The sequence below is a fragment of the Populus euphratica genome, unplaced genomic scaffold (genome assembly GCF_000495115.2).
Source record: "Populus euphratica unplaced genomic scaffold, PopEup_1.0 scaffold311.1, whole genome shotgun sequence".
Lineage (NCBI taxonomy): Eukaryota > Viridiplantae > Streptophyta > Magnoliopsida > Malpighiales > Salicaceae > Populus > Populus euphratica.
In genome coordinates, this window is record NW_011500198.1 from 176 (window position 1) to 22,506 (window position 22,331).

The 22,331-nt window shown below is 31.9% G+C and overlaps 1 protein-coding gene across 2 annotated transcripts; it reads right to left on the reverse strand.

Moving 5' to 3' along the window:
• Window positions 1-15,506: 15,506 nt before the first annotated feature.
• Window positions 15,507-19,793, reverse strand: LOC105111807 (2-isopropylmalate synthase). 2 transcript variants are annotated; one of them, XM_011007265.1, is made up of 5 exons: window positions 19,558-19,793; window positions 18,941-19,480; window positions 16,981-18,228; window positions 16,823-16,893; window positions 15,507-16,014 (listed from the first exon to the last, which is right to left on the reverse strand). In XM_011007265.1, the coding sequence occupies exons 1-5, from the start codon at window positions 19,618-19,620 to the stop codon at window positions 15,681-15,683; spliced, it is 2,256 nt and encodes a 751-aa protein (XP_011005567.1). In that variant the 5' UTR covers window positions 19,621-19,793; the 3' UTR covers window positions 15,507-15,680. The 2 variants fall into 2 exon arrangements, with proteins under 2 accessions (XP_011005567.1, XP_011005570.1); XM_011007268.1 differs by having other exon boundaries at window positions 15,507-16,079.
• Between the last annotated feature and the right edge of the window lie 2,538 nt (window positions 19,794-22,331).

Below are 22,331 nucleotides of genomic sequence, written 5' to 3' on the forward strand. Positions count from 1 at the left end.
CAATTTCAGTTCTTGAACTCATTAATTAATCCTTTTATTTATGTGATACGCCTGCATTTAAAATGAATATTTAGTACAAATTAAAGGTATCTTATATTATTAGATATGTTATTATAAAACATGCTTTAGTTAAGGAGTTATTGATACTTCAAGTGCAAAATAATGATATAAAACCTTGATAAAAATATATTTTTAAGTACTAATCAGTTCCTATATCATACTTTCCACAGCACTAACAAATGGTGAATTCAAATTTTACAATATTGATCCAAGTAATCTAGCATCTTCAATTAGTAATCTGGTCAAAAGGTCATTTAACCTCTTAGTTTCATTGAATTTTACTTCACTAGGATTTATGCTTGTTTTTCTACATTTAACATTGATATTATCTTAGTGCCAATAATAAAGATATCACATCTTCCATCTTACCTATTATTTTCATTTGTTAGCCTATTTCACTATTTATTTTTTATATCTAGTTCTCTTTGTTAATTTTAAAGTTATGTTAAATTTGTATTAAATTATGACATTGTGTTTAGTTACCTGTTTACCTTAGAGGTTTACTATTGCATACTTGTGATTTTCCAGGTCTAGTTTGTGATTGGTTAATCTCCAAAATAAACAAAAAAGTAAATATTCACTTTATTTTTGTATTGCATTTTACATGCAAGATTTATTTGTGATTTCACTCATAACCCTAGTTTAGTATTGCATGCATTTACATAATGGTTGTCTAGTATCCATTTCTAAGTTCATATTTATTATGGATTTAACTTCTAGCAAATCCCTTAAGGACATTCAAGAGCAACTACAACTTATGCGAGTTGAAATAACCAATATATCCAATCGAGTAAACAATCTTTCTAGGATAATGAATGCCATAAAGACTTACAAGTAAGGTAGTTTAGGTGATGTTGCCCAACTTTCTAAAAGCCCTAACTTTTGAGGGTCATATTGATCCATAGATTTTCACTAGGTGTATTCATGATATTGATCACTTTTTTAATTGATATAATTTGTCTTAAAAATAAAAGGCAAGGTTTGTGAAAATAAAATTTGGTTTACAGAGGCTAACACCCTATTACTGTTTGGGTCGAGATGAAACAAAATTTACCAAAAAAATACCTAAGCTGATCCTATAGAGGAAATATCTTATACCAGTAGAATAGTCTAAGATAAGCAAATAAACCTACCAATGAATATATGGCACAATTCGACGAGTATAGAATAAGGTGTGCAGTTAGTGAGGATGATATAATGACTCTAGGCAGGTGTTGTAAGGTTTGAATGATAATTTTAAAAGAGAGGTTGTACTTTGAGGTGTGTTTACCCTTGATGAGGTTTATAACCCAATGTAAAACTACAAGGTGGTCTTGAAAAGACAATGGATGAAAGATCTAGATCCTTGTGGTGTCCTTACGAAATCCTAGTTTAGTAATATTAATTATTTATCTTATAAACTCAATCCTATTAATACCCGGGTTCCTAAAAAAGATAAGGGTAAAAACATTTCCATGAAGCATCTAAAATGAGTTCAAGAATTCAATGTTTTAAATATTAGGATTTTGGTAATGTCTCCTCTAATTGTCCCAATAAGACCTTATTTATCACTAATTAAGAGAATATTAGTAATGAGAGCAATTATGATGATAAAGTGTATGAACCTAACCTCAATTACTTTTAAGGTCTATATGAAGAGGATAAGGATGGTTTTAATCTATTAGGTTGTGTTTGATCTATATCTATCTATTTAATCTATTAGGTTGTGTTTGATCTATATCTATTTAGATTAAGCAAAACCTTCTAGAATTGAAGATGACTAGACTAAGTGTAGTTAATATGCCTTGACGCAACTTGAAGGGGTTGAAGATTGAAGAAGAACTATTGCCTTTCACATTAAAATAAAATATGGAGATAAAAGTTACAAAGTCATCATAGTTAATAGGAGTTGTATCAATGCAGTACATCAATAACAATTAAAGTGATATGTTTGTTCCCTATTAAGTTCTTAGATTGTCAGGATGAAATTTGGCATGATGAGATTACCATAAATATAGGACATGTCACTATTTTTGGATGATCCAATTCTTGCTTATTCACTTTTCAAGGAAAAAAGATAAAAAATCATTGGAATATCACTAAGGTTTAATGACAATTGCAAGAAGAGAAAATTTGAATGCAAATGGACTTACAATTATAAATCTAAAGGAGCTTGAAAATAAGGTTCATGAAAAATCTATTGTTTTTGCCTTCATTGCCAAGGAGATTGTAGGAGACTCTTTAGATGAAAAACCTAAAATGGTAAGTGTTGTGTTGAAAGAGTTTCAAGATATCTCTCCATCTGAACTCTTTGATGTCTTGCCTTTTATACATGACATTCAGCACATTATCGCTACACGACGTCGGGCGACGGCTCCACTCTTTTTTGTTTGTTTTAACAAAAAGAATAATTTGTTTTTTCTCGATTGGGGCAAATAAAGATTTTATTGGAGTAGCCATCTAGTAATTTGAGGGAACTAGAAATCCAAAATTAAACATTGGTCCTAGAGATTCAGGTACTGGGTTAGTTATGATTAAGGGAAGGTAGACACCACCCTTAAAACATCCTTTCAGAGAAAGGTTACCCTTACTTGTGTGTTTTTCATTTGATTCAAATGGTATTATATTTTGAGCTTATTTGTAAATTTTTTAAGATGGTTAACGTCGGTCCCTAAAAATAGAAGACTCGTTAAAAATGACATCAGTCCCTAAAACTAGGAGACTTTGTCTAAAATATCGATGTTTGTCCCTAAAAAGAAGAGTTATGTCTGATTTAACAAAAGAAATAATAATGGACATAATCCATAAGATCTGAATTTTTCACATGTAAATACTACAGCAAGTAATTTCTTTTCAGTGGTTATGTAATTTATTTAAGCACTATTTAAAGTTTTACTTGCATAGTAAATCACATAGGATTTCTTATCTTTTCTTTGTCCTAAAACAGCACCCACGGCATAATCACTAGCATCACACATTATTTCAAAAGGTAATGACCAATCAGGAGGTTGAATAACAGGAGCAGATGTAAGCAGGTTTTTAAGTTTAACAAAGGCTTCTTCACAATATTCAGTCCATTCAAAAACATTATCCTTTGTTAGAAGGTTACACAATGACTTAGATATTACACTAAAATCTTTGATAAACCTTCTATAAAAACCAGCATGTCCTAAAAATGATCTAACATTTTTAACAGATTTTGGTGTTGGCAAGTTGGCAATTAACTCAATTTTAGATTTATCAACCTCAATTCCTATTGATGAAACAATGTGACCAAGTACAATGCCGTTTGTTACCATAAAATGACATTTTTCCCAATTCAACACAAGATTCTTCTCTTCACACCTGTTCAAAACCTTTTCCAAATTAGTTAAACAATTATCAAATGAATCACCAAAAACAGAAAAATCATCCATAAAAATCTCAAGAAAACGTTCAACCATATCACTGAATATGCTAAGCATGCATCTTTGAAACGTGGCTGGTGCATTACATAATCCAAAAGGCATCCTTCGATATGCAAAAGTACCAAATGGACATGTGAAAGTAGTTTTCTCTTGATCTTCAAATGCAATTTCAATTTGGTTGTAACCTGAATAACCATCTAGAAAACAATAAAATTCATGACCTGCAACTCTTTCTAGAATTTGATCCATGAAAGGTAAAGGAAAGTGATCTTTTCTAGTCATTGAATTGAGTTTCCTATAGTCAATGCACATGCGCCAACCAGTAATAGTCCTCGTTGGAATTAACTCATTTTTCTCATTTGTTATCACAGTAACTCCAGACTTTTTAGGTACAACTTGGGTAGGACTTACCCATTTGCTATCAGAAATAGGATAAATGATTCCATTATCTAGAAGTTTAATGACTTCATTCCTCACTACTTCTTTCATATTAGGATTAAGCCTTCGTTGCATTTCTCTAGAGGGTTTAGCATTTTCCTCCAAATAAATCTTGTGTGTGCAAATCAAAGGACTAATTCCTTTTATGTCAGCTATGGTCCATCCTAATGCATTTTTGTGCATTTTCAGAGTTTGTAATAACTTACCTTCTTGATGAACATTAAGTTTGGAAGAAATTATTACCGGAAAAGTTTCATTTTCTCCCAAAAATGAGTATTTGAGATTACATGGCAATGGCTTCAAATCAGGTTTTGGTGGTTGAACACTTGAAGGTATGGACCCAATTGATCGTGGTGGCAATTCCTCAATTTTTGGTCTCCAAATATTTGCCTTTGATTCTTCCTGAAAACAAACCATTTGCAAATCTTCAGATTCATTAAACTCAATTTCATTGGAAGAATTTTCAAATTGATCGTAAATTATTTTTTCAATAAAATCTACTTCCTGTAAATCATTATCATCTCCAGGTTGCTTGCAAATGTTAAAAACATTCATTTTTAATGTCATGTTTCCAAAAGATAACTTCATCACTCCATTCCTACAATTAATCAATGCATTAGAAGTTGCAAGAAATGGACGTCCTAAAATAACAGGAATTGAATTGCATGCTTCAACAGGTTGTGTATCCAAGACAATAAAATCCACAGGAAAGATGAATTTATCAACTTGTACTAACACATCTTCAACTATTCCTCTAGGCATTTTTATAGATCTATCAGCAAGTAAAAGAGTAACAGAAGTAGGTTTTAACTCACCGAGATTTAGACTTTGAAAAACCGAATATGGAAGTAAATTCACACTAGCTCCAAGATCAAGTAAAGCTCTGTCAATTTTATGTTCTCCAATAAAGCAAGAAATTGTAGGACAACCAGGGTCTTTATATTTCAAAGCATTATTGTTCTGAAGAATGGCACTTACTTGTTCGGCTAAGAAGGCTTTCTTTTTCACATTCAATTTTCTCTTTACAGTGCATAGATCTTTCAAAAATTTAGCATAAGATGGTACCTGTTTAATAGCATCTAGCAAAGGTATATTAATCCTTACCTGTTTGAAAGTTTCAAAGATTTCAGAATTGTGATTGACTTTCCTTTGTTTGGTCATGGCATGAGGAAATGGAAGTGTTGGCGGAGAATCAGTCTCTTCTTTGCAATGATCAGGTTCAACCATTTCCTTACCCTTGGAGACTAACTCATCTTCTTTCTCACAAGGTTCAAGAATAGGTTTTTTAATAACCTTACCACTGCGGAGAGTAGTGACTGATTTGACTTGATCCAGATGTTGGCTTCCAGAACTGCTTGTACTTGAATTGTATTGTCCCTTGGGATTTTGCTGGGGTTGAGATGGAAACTTACCTTTCTCCTGAAAACTGAGAGCAGATGTGAACTTTGCAAGAGTATCTTTCAAATCAGCCATGGTTTGAGCATTTTGAGTGTTGATTGTCTCTTGCTTTTCAATGAATGCATGTAATGTTTCCTCAAGATTTCTTCTAGGAGGGGGAATATAAGGAGGTGCATATCCATGAGAATTTTGAAAATTATGTTGTGTTTGAAATGGTGGCTGTGAAGTTTGTGCATTATTGTTACCACTCTTCCAACTGAAATTTGGGTGATTTCTCCAACCAGGGTTGTACGTTTGTGAGTACGGGTTATGACTTGGTCTTTGGAAACTATTTAAAGCATTGGCTTGTTCATGGAGACATTCCTTAAAAGAAGGCAACGTGGGACAATCATTGGTTGAGTGTTCATTGGTTTCACAAATTTGACACACAATTTCTTGAACAGATTTTAATTGACCACTCTTTTTTAATTCTAGTGCCTCAACTTTTCTAGCTAAAGATGCAAATTTGGCTTGGAGGTCATGATCTTCCCTAAGGCTATACATGCCTCCATTAGATGTATGAGGTTGAGTTTTACCTGGTGCCTCACAAGTACCTGTGGTGTCCCAATTTTGAGCATTTTCAGCTAGCAAGTCTAAGTACTCCATTGCTTCATCAGGGTCTTTATTTTCAAAAGTTCCATTGCACATCAATTCCACCATTTGCCTATCTTTAGGTGTTAACCCTTCATAAAATTGTGAAACCAATCTCCATGTTTCAAAACCATGATGAGGACAGGTATTAAGCAAGTCTTTATATCTATCCCAACATTTATAAAATGTTTCTCCTGGTTTTTGAGTAAAAGTGGTGATTTGTCTTTTGAAAGAGTTTGTTCTATGAGAAGGGAAAAATTTCTTTAAAAACTGTTGTTGCATTTCATCCCAAGCATGAATGGATCCTGACCTAATATTTTGTAGCCATGTTTTAGCTTTATCTTTTAATGAAAAAGGAAAAAGCTTTAATCTGATGGTGTTCATGCTACAATTTAAGTCATTATAAGTGTTACAAACTTCTTCAAATTCTCTTAAGTGCAAGTATGGATTTTCTAATTCTAAGCCATGAAAAGTGGGTAAAAGTTGAATAATACCTGGCTTAAAATTAAAATGAGATGCATCAGGAGGAAAAACAATACATGATGGTGCACTTGTTCTTGTTGGATTCATATGATCTCTAAGTGTTCTAACACGATTATTCTCATTATTCTCATTATTCTCATTATGAATTGATTGGTTATCTTCTTCGGCCATGTTTTCTAAAGAAAATGATGATTTTCTAGAAAGTCTACCACTTAATGTACGTGTCCAAACTCTCATGCAAATACAAAAGAAAAGAAAAGAAAAAAAAAAAAAAAAAAGAAACAACAATTAGAAAAACAAATAAAAGTGAAAATAAAATAAAATAAAATATTTAATTTATACAATAACTTACCTCCCCGGCAACGGCGCCAAAAACTTGACACGATCAAAGAGTTGATGTCTTATCCCAAGTGCAGGAGTGTCAAAGTAAAATAACCCGGCAAGACCGGGGTCGAACCACAGGGAGGTGAATTATATAAATTACAAATAAAGAAAAAGATTTAAAGAGAATAATAACAGAAAAGGAGTTGAAGAAAGTTTTGGGATGTGATATTGATGTAAGGATTAAACAATAACAAAACATATGTCAAGGTTATAGGATTCACTAATGGTATTTCAAATAAATATAATATAAACTCTTTTTATTACTCAACTAGAAACCACACACAAAGGAGGTTCTAATCGGATGATTTCTCGTTATTAGCTCATTATAAATTACTAACATGATCATATTAATTATCTTATATAAGTAATACCATACTTATAAATATCATCAAGCATTCATGTTGCTAGTTTATGTTAACAACAAATCAAGTTTCTATCATAATAACGATTTCGGCCGAAAACTATGAAAGATCAAGCATTTGATGTACCAAATATTATACAACACAAATCTAAATTAAACATTTAATAAGCAAGGTATTAAGAATTAGTAAGATAAAAAGATAAAACATGTTAATAACAATCTTTCTTGGATATAAACATTTAAAGCTCATGTTGAGTTTATATTATACCTATTCTAACACCATTAGAGAAACCTTTTCACCTTGACATAATTAACTTAGCTAAACATTAAGAAGGAGAAAAACACAAATAAACAATATAAGAACATAAACATAATATAAGCTAACTAAGTATAGGAAAGGAAATGAAAGAGCATAAACAAGAGATTACTATAGCATAAAAGAAAACTTGAACATTACAAAGATGTAGAGAGAAAGCAAGAAGATAACTTTGATCTGAAAATTAATATGACTAAATACATGGACAATGCCTCCTTTTATAGGCTAAGTTTCAGAACTATTGATTGATTGAAGAATTGGTGGGCATCCATTGATTTGGTGGCTGGTTTTTGACATTAATGGCTGCTGGTTTTTTGATATTGTGGGCTGATTTTTGATATTGTTGGCTGGCCAAAACGTCATTGCTCACATCAGAATTATAGCCAACTGAATTGTGGAAGCTGTGGTCAATTGTCTCAGCTTTCCATAAAAAAAAAAAACCATAGCTCATTTGGACTTCTAGATTTCAAGATATGAGCCAAAAACTGAATAGTGTTTGAGCTGCAAGACAGCTTCCGACATCTTCATTGTTGATAACATTTGAGCTTGAAAACGGCAGAACTGAGTCTTTAAGTCCATATAAAAGTTGTAGGTCTATGTCTTACCTTTCCATCGATATAAAATGGACCTAAATCTGATATCTACAGCTCCAGATATGATCAAATTACTTAACGGTGTTCGAGTTTGGAATGCACCAGCAACACTTTGCTAAGTTTCGTCATCTTTTTATTCTTTCAATTTCAATCCTTAAACTCATCAATCAATCCTTTTATTTATGTAATAGACCTGCATTTAGGATGAACATTTACCATGAATTAAAGGTATATTATATTTTTAGACTTGCTAATATAAAGCATGCTTTTGTTAGGGAATTTAATGATACTTTAGGTGCGATATGATGACATAAATCCTTAATGAGAATGCACTTTTTAAGTACTAATCATTAGATATGAAGAAAGGAGTCTAATTTTTTTTTAAGATGGATTTAAAAAATAGATATCATTAGATTATGATCCATCCCAAAGATGAATAGAAAACCATATTTAAGACCAAAGATGGATTACAAAGATGGCTAGTCATGTTTTTTGTCATTTCCAATGACCCATCAATTATGAGAGTGATGAAACATGTGCTTAAGCTTTTCATGGAAAAACTTTTGTGGTATACTTTGAAAATATACTCATTTACAACAAAATCAAAAGGCAACCTTTTTCAGGTATATTCCATCCTAAGGAAGAAAAGTTTGTTTACTAATATGAAAAGGGGTTTCTTTTTTCATAAATCAAGTGCTTTTTTAAGGATTTATAGTATCATATGAAAGAGTCTCTGTTGATCCTCCAAAGATTTAAGCGATTGTAAATTGGCTTGAACCTAGGAATATTTATGATTTTTGAACTTTTTGATTGTGGGATTGAAATGAAGAATTCTTATAACAAGTTTAAATCTTCATTTCCTAATGGTAAGGTTGGAATTGAGAATTCTTGATAACAAGGTTAAAATTAAAGATTCTTAATGATAGGATTCAATTTGAGATTCCTAATGACAGGATTGAATATGAGATTTTTTATGACAAGGTTACATTTGAAATTTCCTAATTATAGGGCTGAACTGGAGATTTCTGATGATAAAGGTGAATTTGAAATTCCTGATGTTAGGATTGAAATTGGGATTCCTGATAATTGAGTTAAAAATAGAGATTCATGATGATAGAGTTTAAAAAATTGAGATTCTTTCTTTGAAAGGTTGAACCAAAGATTCCTAATGACATAATTAAATTGGAGATTCCTGATGATAAGGTTAAATTTGAGATTTCCTTATTATAAGGTTAAACTAAAGATTCCTAACGACAAAGTTCAATTTAAGATTCATGAAGATAGGGTTAAATTTGAGAATTCTTGATAATAAGGTTAAAATTAAATATTCATGATGACAAGGTTAAATTTGGGATTCTTAGTGATAGGGTTAAAATTGGATATTTCTAATGATGAGGTTAAAATTAAGATTTCTTGATTGCAGGATTGAATTTAAGATTCTTGAAGACAAGATTAAAATTAAGAATTCTTTATGACAAGGTTAAATCTTCCTTTCCTAATAGTAGGATTTGAATTGAGAATTCTTGATAACAAGGCTAAAATTGAGAATTTCTAATGATAGGGTTGAATTTTCCAAATGATAAGTGGCAAAGTGTTGTTATAATTTAATTTTTCACACCTCTATCAAAACTAGCCCATCTAAAGTTGGCTACTTGCCCCTAGTATCACAAATTTTATTCTAGGTTCATCAAACAATTAGTTAGTTCAAACTCAAGTATAGTAAAGAGAAGAAATTCTAGAATCATAAAATACAACTTTACTAAAGTGCAAGTTAGGCAGAAGAAATATGCAAAAAAAAATATAAAAAAATCTTGAGTTAAAAGTGGGAGAATGGGTTTACTTGAACCTCCATCCATTTCAATAGTCCAGCATGTAAAGAAACGAAAGTTAAAAATTAGAGTTCAAATATTATGGGTTGTTTAAAATCACAAAGAGGATATGAAGGTGGCTTACCATCTAAAATTACTTGATAAGGCAAGGATTCATAACACTTTACATGTCTCTCTTTTCAAGAATTAGTAGCGACAAGGTATCAAAACCAAGACTTTCCATTTTCAATTTAATAAAGAGGACCCAAATTAAACCCATAAAAAATTAAATTGAAGAAGCCGAACATATAAAAGAGGTGTTGGTAATGTGGGAAGGCCAGCAAATAAAAGATGTTGAATGGGTTATGGAATCATGGTTGAAAAACACCTTGAGAAATAAGTTTTATAAGGGGGAAAGGGTAATGGTGATCCTAGAGTAAGAGGAAGAAAGAAAACTCTAATTTTTCTTGTCATACGTCCCCACCGGCATCGTAACAACCCTTCTTGGAGCGAAGAATTGATTTCAAGGTTTTTGTTTTATGAATAAGGGAGTTGCCACCTAGTATTATGATTACTATGAAACATAACTGGTCTTTCAGAGATTTTAAGGCAAAGGACTAGTTGTGTAAGGGGAAGGTTTTAGCACCTCTAGTACGCCCTACCTAAGATAAGCTTTTTGGTGCTTAATTTGTCTTATAATTGATATTGTGTTGGTGTTCTTTAAAATCTAAAAGCAAAAATCACTGGCCAATATAGATCATACCTTTAGATATGTCTATAGAGTGTCAAGAAGAAACAATGCAAATATCTTAAAATCTGTGTTTGATTTAGACTAACTTTATAATTTATGATTTAAGAGAATGATAGAAATCTAAGAAGATTCAATGTGCTTAAAAGCTTATTTTTTCCTTAGTATTTCAAGTATTTGCTATTTGTAAATCGCAATGTAAAGGAACAAAGATTTAGAAATCTAAGAAAATTCAAAGCGCTTTAAAAACCTCTTTTTACCTTCGTGTTTCATACTTTTACAGCTCGTAAATCATAAAGTCAAAAATTTAATTGTCCTTAATTATAATTAAAGCTTCTTTCAAGGATGTATGATGACTTATTATTCCTAAAAAAATATTTTGGATATTGACCACTTAAGGTTTCTTTATCTAAATATTAACAATGAATAATAACAAATTATTCTAATAATATTTTGGATATTCACCCCTTTGAGATTTTTTTTATCCAAATATTAATAGTGAATAAAGATAAATTCCCTAAAAATAAGATTTTATATTTTTGGAATATTGGCCAACACCCTTTGGAGTTTTACAAACATGTTTCAAAATCTAGAATGTAATAATATAATTTTTTTGTTTAAAAAATCCATACTAAAACACATTTATTTTTAAACTTTGAATATTTGTTTTTTAAGAAGAAATTTAAAATATATTAGAGTATTAGTCATATACAACACACAAGAAAATATTTATATAAAAAAAAAACATGAACAACATGAGAGTTAATTGATGGAAAAAAAACATACACATCCATTCCAAAATTTGTAGAAAGAAAACTCAAAACACTAATATATATAAAAATAAATTTTTCAAAGCTAAATTTTACTTACATAAGATTCAGGCGGTCCACTTAAACCCAAATCCTATATATAAAAAAAATCCTTATCCACAAGAAAATAAAATTCAGAGACTGAAACCATAACATGAACCGTAACTCACCAATTCTTTTTTTCAATCTTTTAATACTGTAATGCTTGTTTCATACAAAAAGAAAAGACTTGAGCAGCAGCTTTATATTAAACAATTAAAAACTACTAACACAAATCGAACAGCCAGCTCTCTCTTTTTTTCAAAAGAAACAACATAAATGAAAACGTGAGCTAAAAGTATGCCAAAAAACTACCTTGACTGTAAAGGGACTCTTATCATGCCTTTTACTTTCTCCATGGAACATTCTCTTCGTTATTTACTTTCTCCTTTGGCCAAAGCTTTGTTTAGAAACAGAACTTCTCTTATGCAACGTTATAAGACTAAGAGGCACCGAATAAAAGGGACTAGAGGTGGTGAAGGCCTTTAAGCCTCATAGACTCTTACAAAAAAAAAAAAGAGGAAAAGATGCATAACTCTAATATAGAGCAAATATCTAAACTCAACAGGTATGAAAAAAAAATTAGCAAGCCTACAACTTGTTGCCAAAATAGAAAAAACACACATTCTAGACTAAAGCAGAACAAGTTTTTTTTAAAGAATAATCAATAGACACCAGCTTTGAAATATTGCAAGCAAGGAGAACTAAAACTTATACCTAAAAATCTTGCTTGTTTTGGATGCCGGAGCAGACATACCAGCCGATGGGCAAAGCTTCTGCCTTCTCGCATCTAGTGACCGCAAAAAGACTCCTTCTCTTTCCTTTCTTCTTTCTATGTTTTGGTCTTCTTTGTCTCTCCTATTTTTCTCCTCTTTCATCTTTTTTTTTTTAGTTTCCTTTTCTTCTTCTTTTCTGCCTCTACTTTTTCTTTTCTTTTGTTTCCCTCTTTTCTTCTTCTCTAAAAAAAAAAACCTCCCTTTTTATATGGCAGGAGGTTCATATATATAGGAACCTCTACACGTGATATTCATGGAAAAATTCTAGTAATTATTGTAGAGATTCTCTTCTATAAACAGCCCTCCATAATTCATATGTCTATGTTCTTTTATATTACAGTGATTTATTTTCCATAACCAGTGCCCATCAATTGCTATATCTATAGTATTTTATATTGCAATAATTGTTTTCTATATATGATTCTTTGATATTAGCCTTGAGGATCTATGTTGCCACCACACATTCTTTCCTCTTTTTTTCCTTGCAAAGCCACCTCTTTCTATAGTTGTTTAGGCTTGGAGACCAACTCTAATGTTCCCTCATCTTTACTCAAAACATGAATGAACAATACCATGCTAATTAATTCAACTATAGGGTTGTTTCATATGCAGTGTGGTTTTTTAAAAATGAAAGGTTGTAACGACATTGTTGGGAAGCAAAAATATTCTCCCAGTATGGTCGCAAAACAAATGAAATTGTGACGATGTTTTCCAATGCAGTCCTTTTTTTTTTTCAAATCCCTCAACAAAACCAAATAACATCCTAAAAGCATGGTCTTTAATTAACTCGATAAGTTCTTGAAGCATTAAATCAAGTCCCTCGAATTAGACCTGCAAACTCAAGTTAAGATCTTTCTTGCGGTAGGATTCTCTACTTTCACACTAGATATTCAAATTAGAATATCTTGAGTTTATGATATCAAAATCAAGCAATTCAAAAGCCTAAATTCATCTACACATCCAGGACTACAACTTTCATGATGGATCCAAAGTGAGATAAAATCATTTTGAAGAATGGAATGGAAAAAAAACTCAGGCTAGAATCATTCTCACGGCAGAATTCTCTGCTTTCATATTAGATATTCAAATGCGAATACCTTGAGTTTCTTATATCAAAATCAAACAATTCAAAAGCTTAAATTCATTCACACGTCTAAGACTATAACTCTCATGAAGGGTTTGAAGTGAGGTAAATTCGTTTTGAAGAATAGAATCTATCCACAACTTGGTTGGTCAAAAGAATTTTCTAATCTAATTCAGAAAATCGACAATATCGAACATCCTAATCTGACTAAGAGTCTGCCATAAAAACAGTGAGCCCTAGGACGCAATAAAGGTGTAAGTTAATTTTTTAACATATCATGAGTGACAGAATATAGCTGGGATGGTCAGATATTATACGAAACCAAGTATGAATCAGAGCCTAAGTTGGAACAAAAAAAATTAAGACAATAGCAGAATTATTTTTTTATTGCAAATTCTGAGGGATTTATCCAATCTTTAAAACCAGATAAAGAAGGAATGAATTTAGCATTATGAAGACTCTTAATCAGTCTAAGAAATATGATGATTTTGACAGCAAAAAAGGAGGATGAAGAGAGAAGAAAACAGCTCAAATAGGGTTCAATAAACATTTCTTCCTTCTCTACTTTTCAATTTTATAGTAAATATGAACTAAACTTCTGCATTCAATTTAAAAGAGGTATATATTATCTTTAGCACGTGAGGTTCAAAAACGAGTGATAACACTTCTCTTCTAAGAATGAAAGAGCTTACTTTGCAGGTGAGGAGATTGAATTGTGGGAGACGGAAGGCTGGAGAAAATAAAGCACATGTCAATAAGAAGATATGAAGTTGGTGAATGAACGATGAAGAATAGGTTTGGGAAAAGATGACTTATGTGGATGACTGAGATTGCTCCTTTCTCCACTAGCTAACGCATGTCTATGGATAATTTTGTTCCCTAAAATGATGTGGTACAAGTTAGATGAAGGAATTAAGAAACGATCGTATTTTGAGTAGACAAGTCAAAGTTTATAACAATCCATAAATCACAATTAACGTTTACCAAATTTTAAATTCAAATTCAAATCCGTAACTTTGTAAATAAATAAGGGAGGAGGATTGGCAAAAGAGGTAGGAAAAATGCTTCGAAGCAAATATGATCGAAGAGGCTTATGCCACCTTGAATTTATCCAAAAATTATTTTAGTATTATTTTTTAATTTGATTCTTTATAATCAGTGTTTTTTAATTCAATAAAGAACCAACTTTATCCAATTCATAAACCTTTTTAATCTTACCAATTCCATCTAAATTTCTTAAGGTTCATTACAGATTGCTTTAAGTATAAATAAGAGTGTTTCCATGAGCAGAGGATTTTGTTGTTGGTTAGAATCAAGCTAAGCTTGTTAGCTTTTTTTTTTTTAGTTCTGTCTTCTTAGTGAAATCCATGAAGTGGTGAGAAAACAGAAATGGGCTGGATTAGAATCTTCGATTTCAGGGGTTTTGAATTCTGCTTTGAATCAAGTATTATTTTAGGATTATTTTTTTAGTTGATGCAATTTTCTTTTTATTAAAACTCTAGTTTGGCTATAAAATAACCAAGCTGTATTGAAAATTTTTCAAGCAATAGAAATTAAAATATCATACACCTTTCAGACTTTTTGGAAACATCAGGTGTCCTAAACTCCATTCCTACTCTGATCATTTGCGGTGTGTCTGTATTAACTTGTTCTTCCTTCTCAGAATGGTGTTTTATCTGATCTAAAGGGTTGAACGTCATCTATTTTCCCATCATATATCATACACTTAATTTCCCTAGAATTTCCAGCCCCCATATTCCTGTATCATCTTTATGCATGGTGAAGTTTTCATCCAAGCAACCCACAGACCTGCAAGCAGGAGAAGAACTCTAACCTGTGAGCAGAAAACCATAGACTACGTCACAGCGGAATCATTACAAAGGCACTTGCATCAGAGCCCACGATAACAGTAGCTTTTGCCACAACTGTGTCCTCCATTTGTGTAGAACAGAAACAAATCTTCTGGATTCTGAATCCTAATGTTGTCCCTGCAGAATATCTGGAGTGGGCATTTGGGGTTCAAGTTCAACAGAATAGAAATGTCTTTTTTCAGTGAGTGGAAGGATTCGACTAGTTCTTAGCACATTAAAATAATTAAGAGTAATATTTCTGTTAAATTCAAGTGAGGCAGGCACTAAACTATGCGGGTTCCTGCATAATTATTGTACTCAGCCTCATGCGACGAAGTCACAACAAGCAAACAAACACAAGGAAATAAAATACAAAAACATGTCACTGGGATACATTCAGCTATTTCTGTAAATTCAATAAGAGATCCGCCACCAATATACAACCTTTACAGATCACAGTCCACTCTTCAACATTTACGCACAAGTATATAAGAAAAGCTTATAACATCTTGATTTACTACCCTTTTAGATGATTCCAGCACTTTTTTTTTCTCTTCCACCTTCGAATTGTTGTTTTCTTGTACTTCCATATTCTAAATCTTTGTCGATCCCTCAACCAGCCAGAGTAATTCTTTCCCTGCTCGCATTGAATGAAGTCTGATAAATCATCTATAACTTTGGATTTTGCATACTTCCCTAGCACGCACTTCAGGAAGATCTCACCATTGCAGGTTTCCTTAGCATCTTCCATGCTGGCAACAGAATCCAACTCATTCATGATGGAGCCATATTCTGATGTTCCTGCTTGATTGTGTTGTTTTCTGTCGTTGGAACATATGGTGGAGCGTGTTCTGAATTAAACAATAAAAGCCGGGGAGAAATAGGTGATGTTATCATTTCTCTTGACACAAGCAGTCTAAACAAAAGAGAATAGTATGAAATTTATCACCAAAAAAGTAAATAAACATAAAAAAAAACTGGCACCCTAGTTCTGGCATAGAACTTCAACATTTTTGTTGTAGTTTATAAGATAACGCCATCATTTCACTAGTATATATAAATTACAACAACATGAAGATTCATTTTAATACAAAATAAGCCTCTTATTTCAAAAACTATCAAATAATTTCAGAAATCAAAATGAAGATTATGAATACACATCTGCAATGACCTAGTAACTTTTAGCAAAACAACTAGTCACTAGTGCATTTGATATAGCTTCATCCACATTAATTATTAACTATCTAGATGCACAAAGCTTAAAGGCATATAAACAATAACATTTTGAAATACAAAAGCATAGAGAGAGAAAATCCTTTTGGGAAAATCGTAAGTGCCTATATGTAACTTACAATATTACATTAACAAAAACCAACAGAAAGTTGAAAAACAAAACAACAATAACTAAAGATGCTAAACTTGAGTTAATTTGATTTTCCCTGTTCGCAATTTTGACACCATCAAGATAAATGACTCTGCATAAACAGCAGACAAAGTACAATCCTCAACAAATAAGGCCTGCCACAAGAAATTAATGACAAGTAGGTTGCATGCAACAGAAAAGAAATGGAGCATGGCATCTTAAAGCAAAAATCTATCAATAAAGGTGAAGGTGTCCAGTAAAGTTGAAATCAATTGTGAAGAGGCAAGATCATTTACCTCAAGTACATCTCCTGAATCTTTCGAATTTTGGATGAAACTATTTGGCTAGATTTTGAGATTGACATGACCTGCACCATTATTGGAAAATGTTAATGGGTTGGAAACACAGCAACAGTAAAACTGAGAAGGCCAGTGAAGTAAGAAACCAAACCTACCCCTTCAGATTTATCAGAGGATTTAGATGAAAAGGATTCCAAGCTGGAACCAAATAATGAATCCACAGCGGCGAGATCCCCCTCTTCAATAATAAACATATTCAACACTACCATAAGTGCAAATAAACAGTCCTTTAATAAAAAATCAAGCCTGCTAGCATAACTCAATGACAGCAAACCCGAAAAGTGAAAAAACATCCACTTCGACCTCTTATGCCTTGCTGGGTGAGATTGCAATGTTTCACATAAGAATTTCTGAATTGGTAGACTGATACTGAAGTGCTCAAAACAACCAAGAATATCCACTATAACATCGTAGCCCTTGCATGAAGACACATCTTCCAGTGATTTCAGGCAAACTGAAGACCTAAGATGCTTTACATACCATATAGCTTGCAACAATGAGCTGCTCATTAATTTCAAGATGGAAGCGAGAAGAAAAATGTCTTGAGAGCTGGTTTCCTCCTTTTTGTACAGTAATGTGTCACCAATATCATTAGATGGATATCTAAGTATTATGCAACTTAAGATTGACAGAACCTCATCTTTAAACGATTCATCAACAATGCACAGGCTCTCCTTCATTAAAGCAATAGAGGCAGCCACCAGTTCAGAATTTGTTCTAGAAGACATACTGCTTAAATAGGAATTCCATGCATCATATGACTTGGAAATTAGATGGTGCAGTTTGTCTCTTGTGGCTGGATGAAGAAAAGATTCAAAATTTAGCTTACTACTGCTCCCATGCAAACCTGATCTAATAAAAGAACCATTGTCACTCAAAAAATCATCAACGTGCAAACTAGACATGTGCCTAGTATACAAGAAGATAGACCTTTCAAATGCCTCTGTATAGCAATCCATAAGTTTAGGATCCAGCATCGTATTTGGTTGAGGCATGCAAATACCAATGGCTTCAGAAACCATTAAAATCAAGTATGCCTGAAACAATTTGGGTGCAGAAAGCATGATGGGATTGAGAAGCAATGATAAGGCTGCCGGCAAACTCATTTCAGGAATTCTGAAATCCTCCCCGTGGCACCAAAATAATCTGTTGAGGAAATTTTCAAAAGCTTGCTCATCAGAAAGTGATACTACAAAATGAGCACAAATCACCTCCAGAACGCTTCCAATATTACCATGCCCAGAGGGGCACACAAATAGCCTTTCGCTTCGGGAAGGTGCAGAATCAATCATCACAAAATCCTGTCTCAATGTTTGACGCACCAAAAGCTCATCTGCAAATACCTAAAGATGATACCTAAATATTAAGTTGGGTTTGGCTGCTGAAACTCTCATAAAAAAAGCAACTATGAGCTGTCAGGAGAAAAAGGAAAGCATGAGAAGGAAATGAAAGGAGAAAAGGCTTCATACAAATGACGTCATCCCTTTAAATAGATAGGCCATGCCATGAACTTTTTAATACAACTGAATTTCTGTCAAAGAAACTAGCTTTGAGGAAAATTTGGGATCATCACCATCAGGCAGATTACAAATGTACCACCGTCCCAAATAGGACCATCACAAAATTTGGTTCTCTCTGATAAACCTGGATTTCTTTCACATTATGCAAATAAATGTCTGCCACTATCATCTTAAGAAAACCAAATATTAAGCTCTAGTGAGACATAGCGACGCCTCAGGTTATGATAAATCCAGGTCTAAAACCCATCTCATGTCCAGGAAATAAAAGGATCTAAATGAGATGAGATTATTCTCGATCCATAGGAGTGAAGTGGTATATTTTGAATTCATTGAAGACAACCTAGGGATGCATAAAAGGCACACCTGATGTCAAGAAATCTACATTCTACTTATTTCCAAGTCCTCCAAGCAATAATTTATGAACTTAAATTAAGCAGTACTCTTGCAAAATTGAAAACAAGATATATCTCATAACCCAAAAAAACACTAGAATCACCAAAGAAAAGAAAAGGGATGCAAAAACGAAAAGGTCGACCTCAAGTACAGCACATAGAAATGCATAGCGCGGATCAGAAGGCTTCCATAAACATAAAGAAGCAACAAACTCCTCAGTAATAGAGGTGGTGCAATCATCACTAACACTTTGACGAGAAGTCAACTTCTTGAAAGTAATAGAACTCTTTCCATTTCGACCACTTAACTCTGTAGCAACTAATCTGCCAAGCATGGAAAGAATACCCAAACCCTTCTGTATGAGAAGAGGCTGGTCATGTTCAATCAAAACCAGCATAACCAAACAGCATCTCAGAAGCAATGTCAGTTCTTCAATCAGGAAACATTTTCCATTATCAGCAGCTGAAACATTATGCTCATGTAAAGCAGAGAAGAACCCATGAAACCTATCCTCAAGCTGCTTAAACAAAATATCAGACAGGCAGTTGATGTCTTTAAGTTTGAAGTTGAGCCGACATTTCTCAAGCTTCATGTCTGGGAAACTGCCACTTATGGGGGTCTTCAGAGTAGACAGATGGTGAAGCAGAGCATACAATCTTTTAAGGCTAGGTGGATTTAGACCCTGCATGGATATTAAAGTAAAAACAAAATCTTTTCAAAATGTGCTGCATAGAATTAGATAAAGGGGGGTTTACTAACCTGTGGAGATTGAATTGCAGAGATGAGATGCTTGATCATCCCCTTGGATTTCTTGGCAACCATTTTCTCCTGGTAAAGAGGTCCGGTCTTTTTTGACAGTTCTGAAAACAGAAAAGTTAACAAACAAGCCAACTCAGTTTCATTGTCTGTAAAAAGGCAGGGCGAGGCAGCCTGGGAGGGGTTCGAGGACTGGCGCGTAAGAAAGAGAAGGAAGGAGAACTCAACTGCCAGTGGGGAAAAGAAAAGGAACCCAACCTTTATTGTTCCCAATAGGGCACTGCCCACGACAACCTTTGATTAATATGATGGGCTTTTGTTGGTAGGCCCAGCCCACCCATTAACTTAGCTATCAAAAGCTGGTTCAGAGGTTGACCCGACTAGAAGATTAGGTTCCAGGTAACATTAATTGACTTGGATGAATACGAAAACAAATTTAAAATATTAAAAATTTTAATATCTTACATAAAAAAGTAAAAAAACAATATATAAAAATATATATTATACCAGCACTAAATAATAAAATTTTAAAATATTATTTTAAAAGGTATTAGAAATATTATCTTTTATTTTTAAATTAAAGTAATTAAGTGAAAAATATTTATTTATTTATTTAAAACACATAACTTTTTTTATAAATATAATTTTATGTTAAAAAATAAAAATTTATTTTGATATTTATATAATAAACTTTGATGTATATTAATAATCAATGAAGAAATAATAATAAACTAATACGTATAAAATTGAGTCAAGCAAGAAAAAACCCACTTTGATTGCCCTTCCATGCACACAAGACAACACCTACGTTCTTGCAATTCATCAACTTCATCTTTTTGTTTGGAAAATGTAATTTGTGCTCCACATAAAAATGTTCGAGTTCATGGACATGCTATAAAAGTCTCGCCTTCGTGAATTATATTTTTTTTTATTAAAAAAATCTTGAATATATAGGCTGGTTTTTTTAAAAAAAAAATCAAAGTGTAAATAAAAAAGCTAGTGTGTATTTTATAAAAAAAAATGATAATAATTTATTTAAATAAAAAAATTGTTAACAATAGCCAAAAAACAAGCTGAAAAAAATTAAAATATACATGTAAACTTAGATATTTAATATCACAATACACATCATTTATCAAATTATATTTAATGAATTTATTTATAAAAATCAACTTATTATATAAATTGACACACACATAAAATCTACTGAACAAAATAAAAAAAAAAATTCTGCATAAAGATGCACATTAAAAATGCTATAAAAATTATTTATTATTTATTTTTAAAAATATGTATAATCTATATAAATGAATCATATCAACCTTATAAAAAAAAATATTAAAGACTCTCGGTGTAATAAAAACAATAATCACTATTTCAAAAAAGCTAAATAAACACACAAAAGTGATGCATATTAAAACATAAATACAAAAATTATTTTAAAAAAATACATATAAACAATATAAACAATAATAATCTTTTAAAAAGATAAAATTATATATATATATATATATATATATATATATATATATATATAAAGAATGAGGTCAAGCATCGTAAGCAAGTAAGTCTAGCCGACCGCCTCACCTGTAAAAAAATACTTGTAAGTCTAGGCCCACACATGTGGGTTTTTATTTATTTTTTTGAAGTTAATGAAACAAATGATGCGTTGTTTGTCTTATTTTTTACCTAAAAATAGATGATACCTTATCTATAATTGCCCAAAAAAAATAGTTGAAAAAATGAGGCTTTTGTTTTTTCAAACTAAAAAATTATTTTAAATTTATTTTTAACTAAAAACACCCTGGGATACCTTGAAATCTTGTTTAACCAATTCTTAACCTAAAAAAAATAAAATAAATTGTCCCAAAATTCATAATCAATTCAAAGATTAAAAATCTTCTAGAGCTCAAATATATTTTTAAAATATTTTCAAGCTAATAAAATATTTAATCTTAACCCTCCATTATCTAGATAATTTGATACAAAAATTAACTATTTTAGTAGCTAAAATTATTGTTAATAATAACTTTTTCCTTTTAAATTGAAATTTGAAAACTTCCACCCTCCTCTTTACCAAAAAAAAAAAGAACTAAAAAAAAATTAAAATACAATATCAAAATATAATATTTTAAAACTACAAGAACCGATTACCTAATAGATTAAAAAATATAGACTAAAATAAACTTTTTAAATATGTTATAGAGACGACACCCATGTTATTCGTGTTTTTCACCTAAACTCTATTTCTTTAAATTCAACCCTCACCTCCCAAAAAATACATGACTCGGCTCCAATTTGAAAAAAAAAAAAAAGTTTAAGGATTGAATTATTTTTTAAAATTCTTCCACAATAAAGTATGAAAATAATAAACAGGAAAATGACTACACTTTATAGTTTTTTTATAATATATAAAAACGTAGATTAAATCAAAGAATAAATTTTTATGTTTGTTGCAAGGATGTTAGGAAAAAAAAAGGGTCAATGCTGGTTATGGGTTGATATAGCGGGTCAAGTGAAATTTATAGAACCTACTGTAGTTCTATTTTTTTTTATCTATTTCAGACCCAATCAAGATCTAATCATCTAGGTGGTGGCTAAGTGGTAAGAACTTGGAATCAAAGGGTTTGCTTCCTCTGTGGTCTCAAGTTCGAGTCCTTGGTTGCTCATATGATGGCCACTGGAGGCTTACATGGTCGTTAACTTCAGGGCCCGTGAGATTAATCGTGGTGCGCGCAAGCTGGCCCGGACACCCACGTTAATCTAAAAAAAAAAAA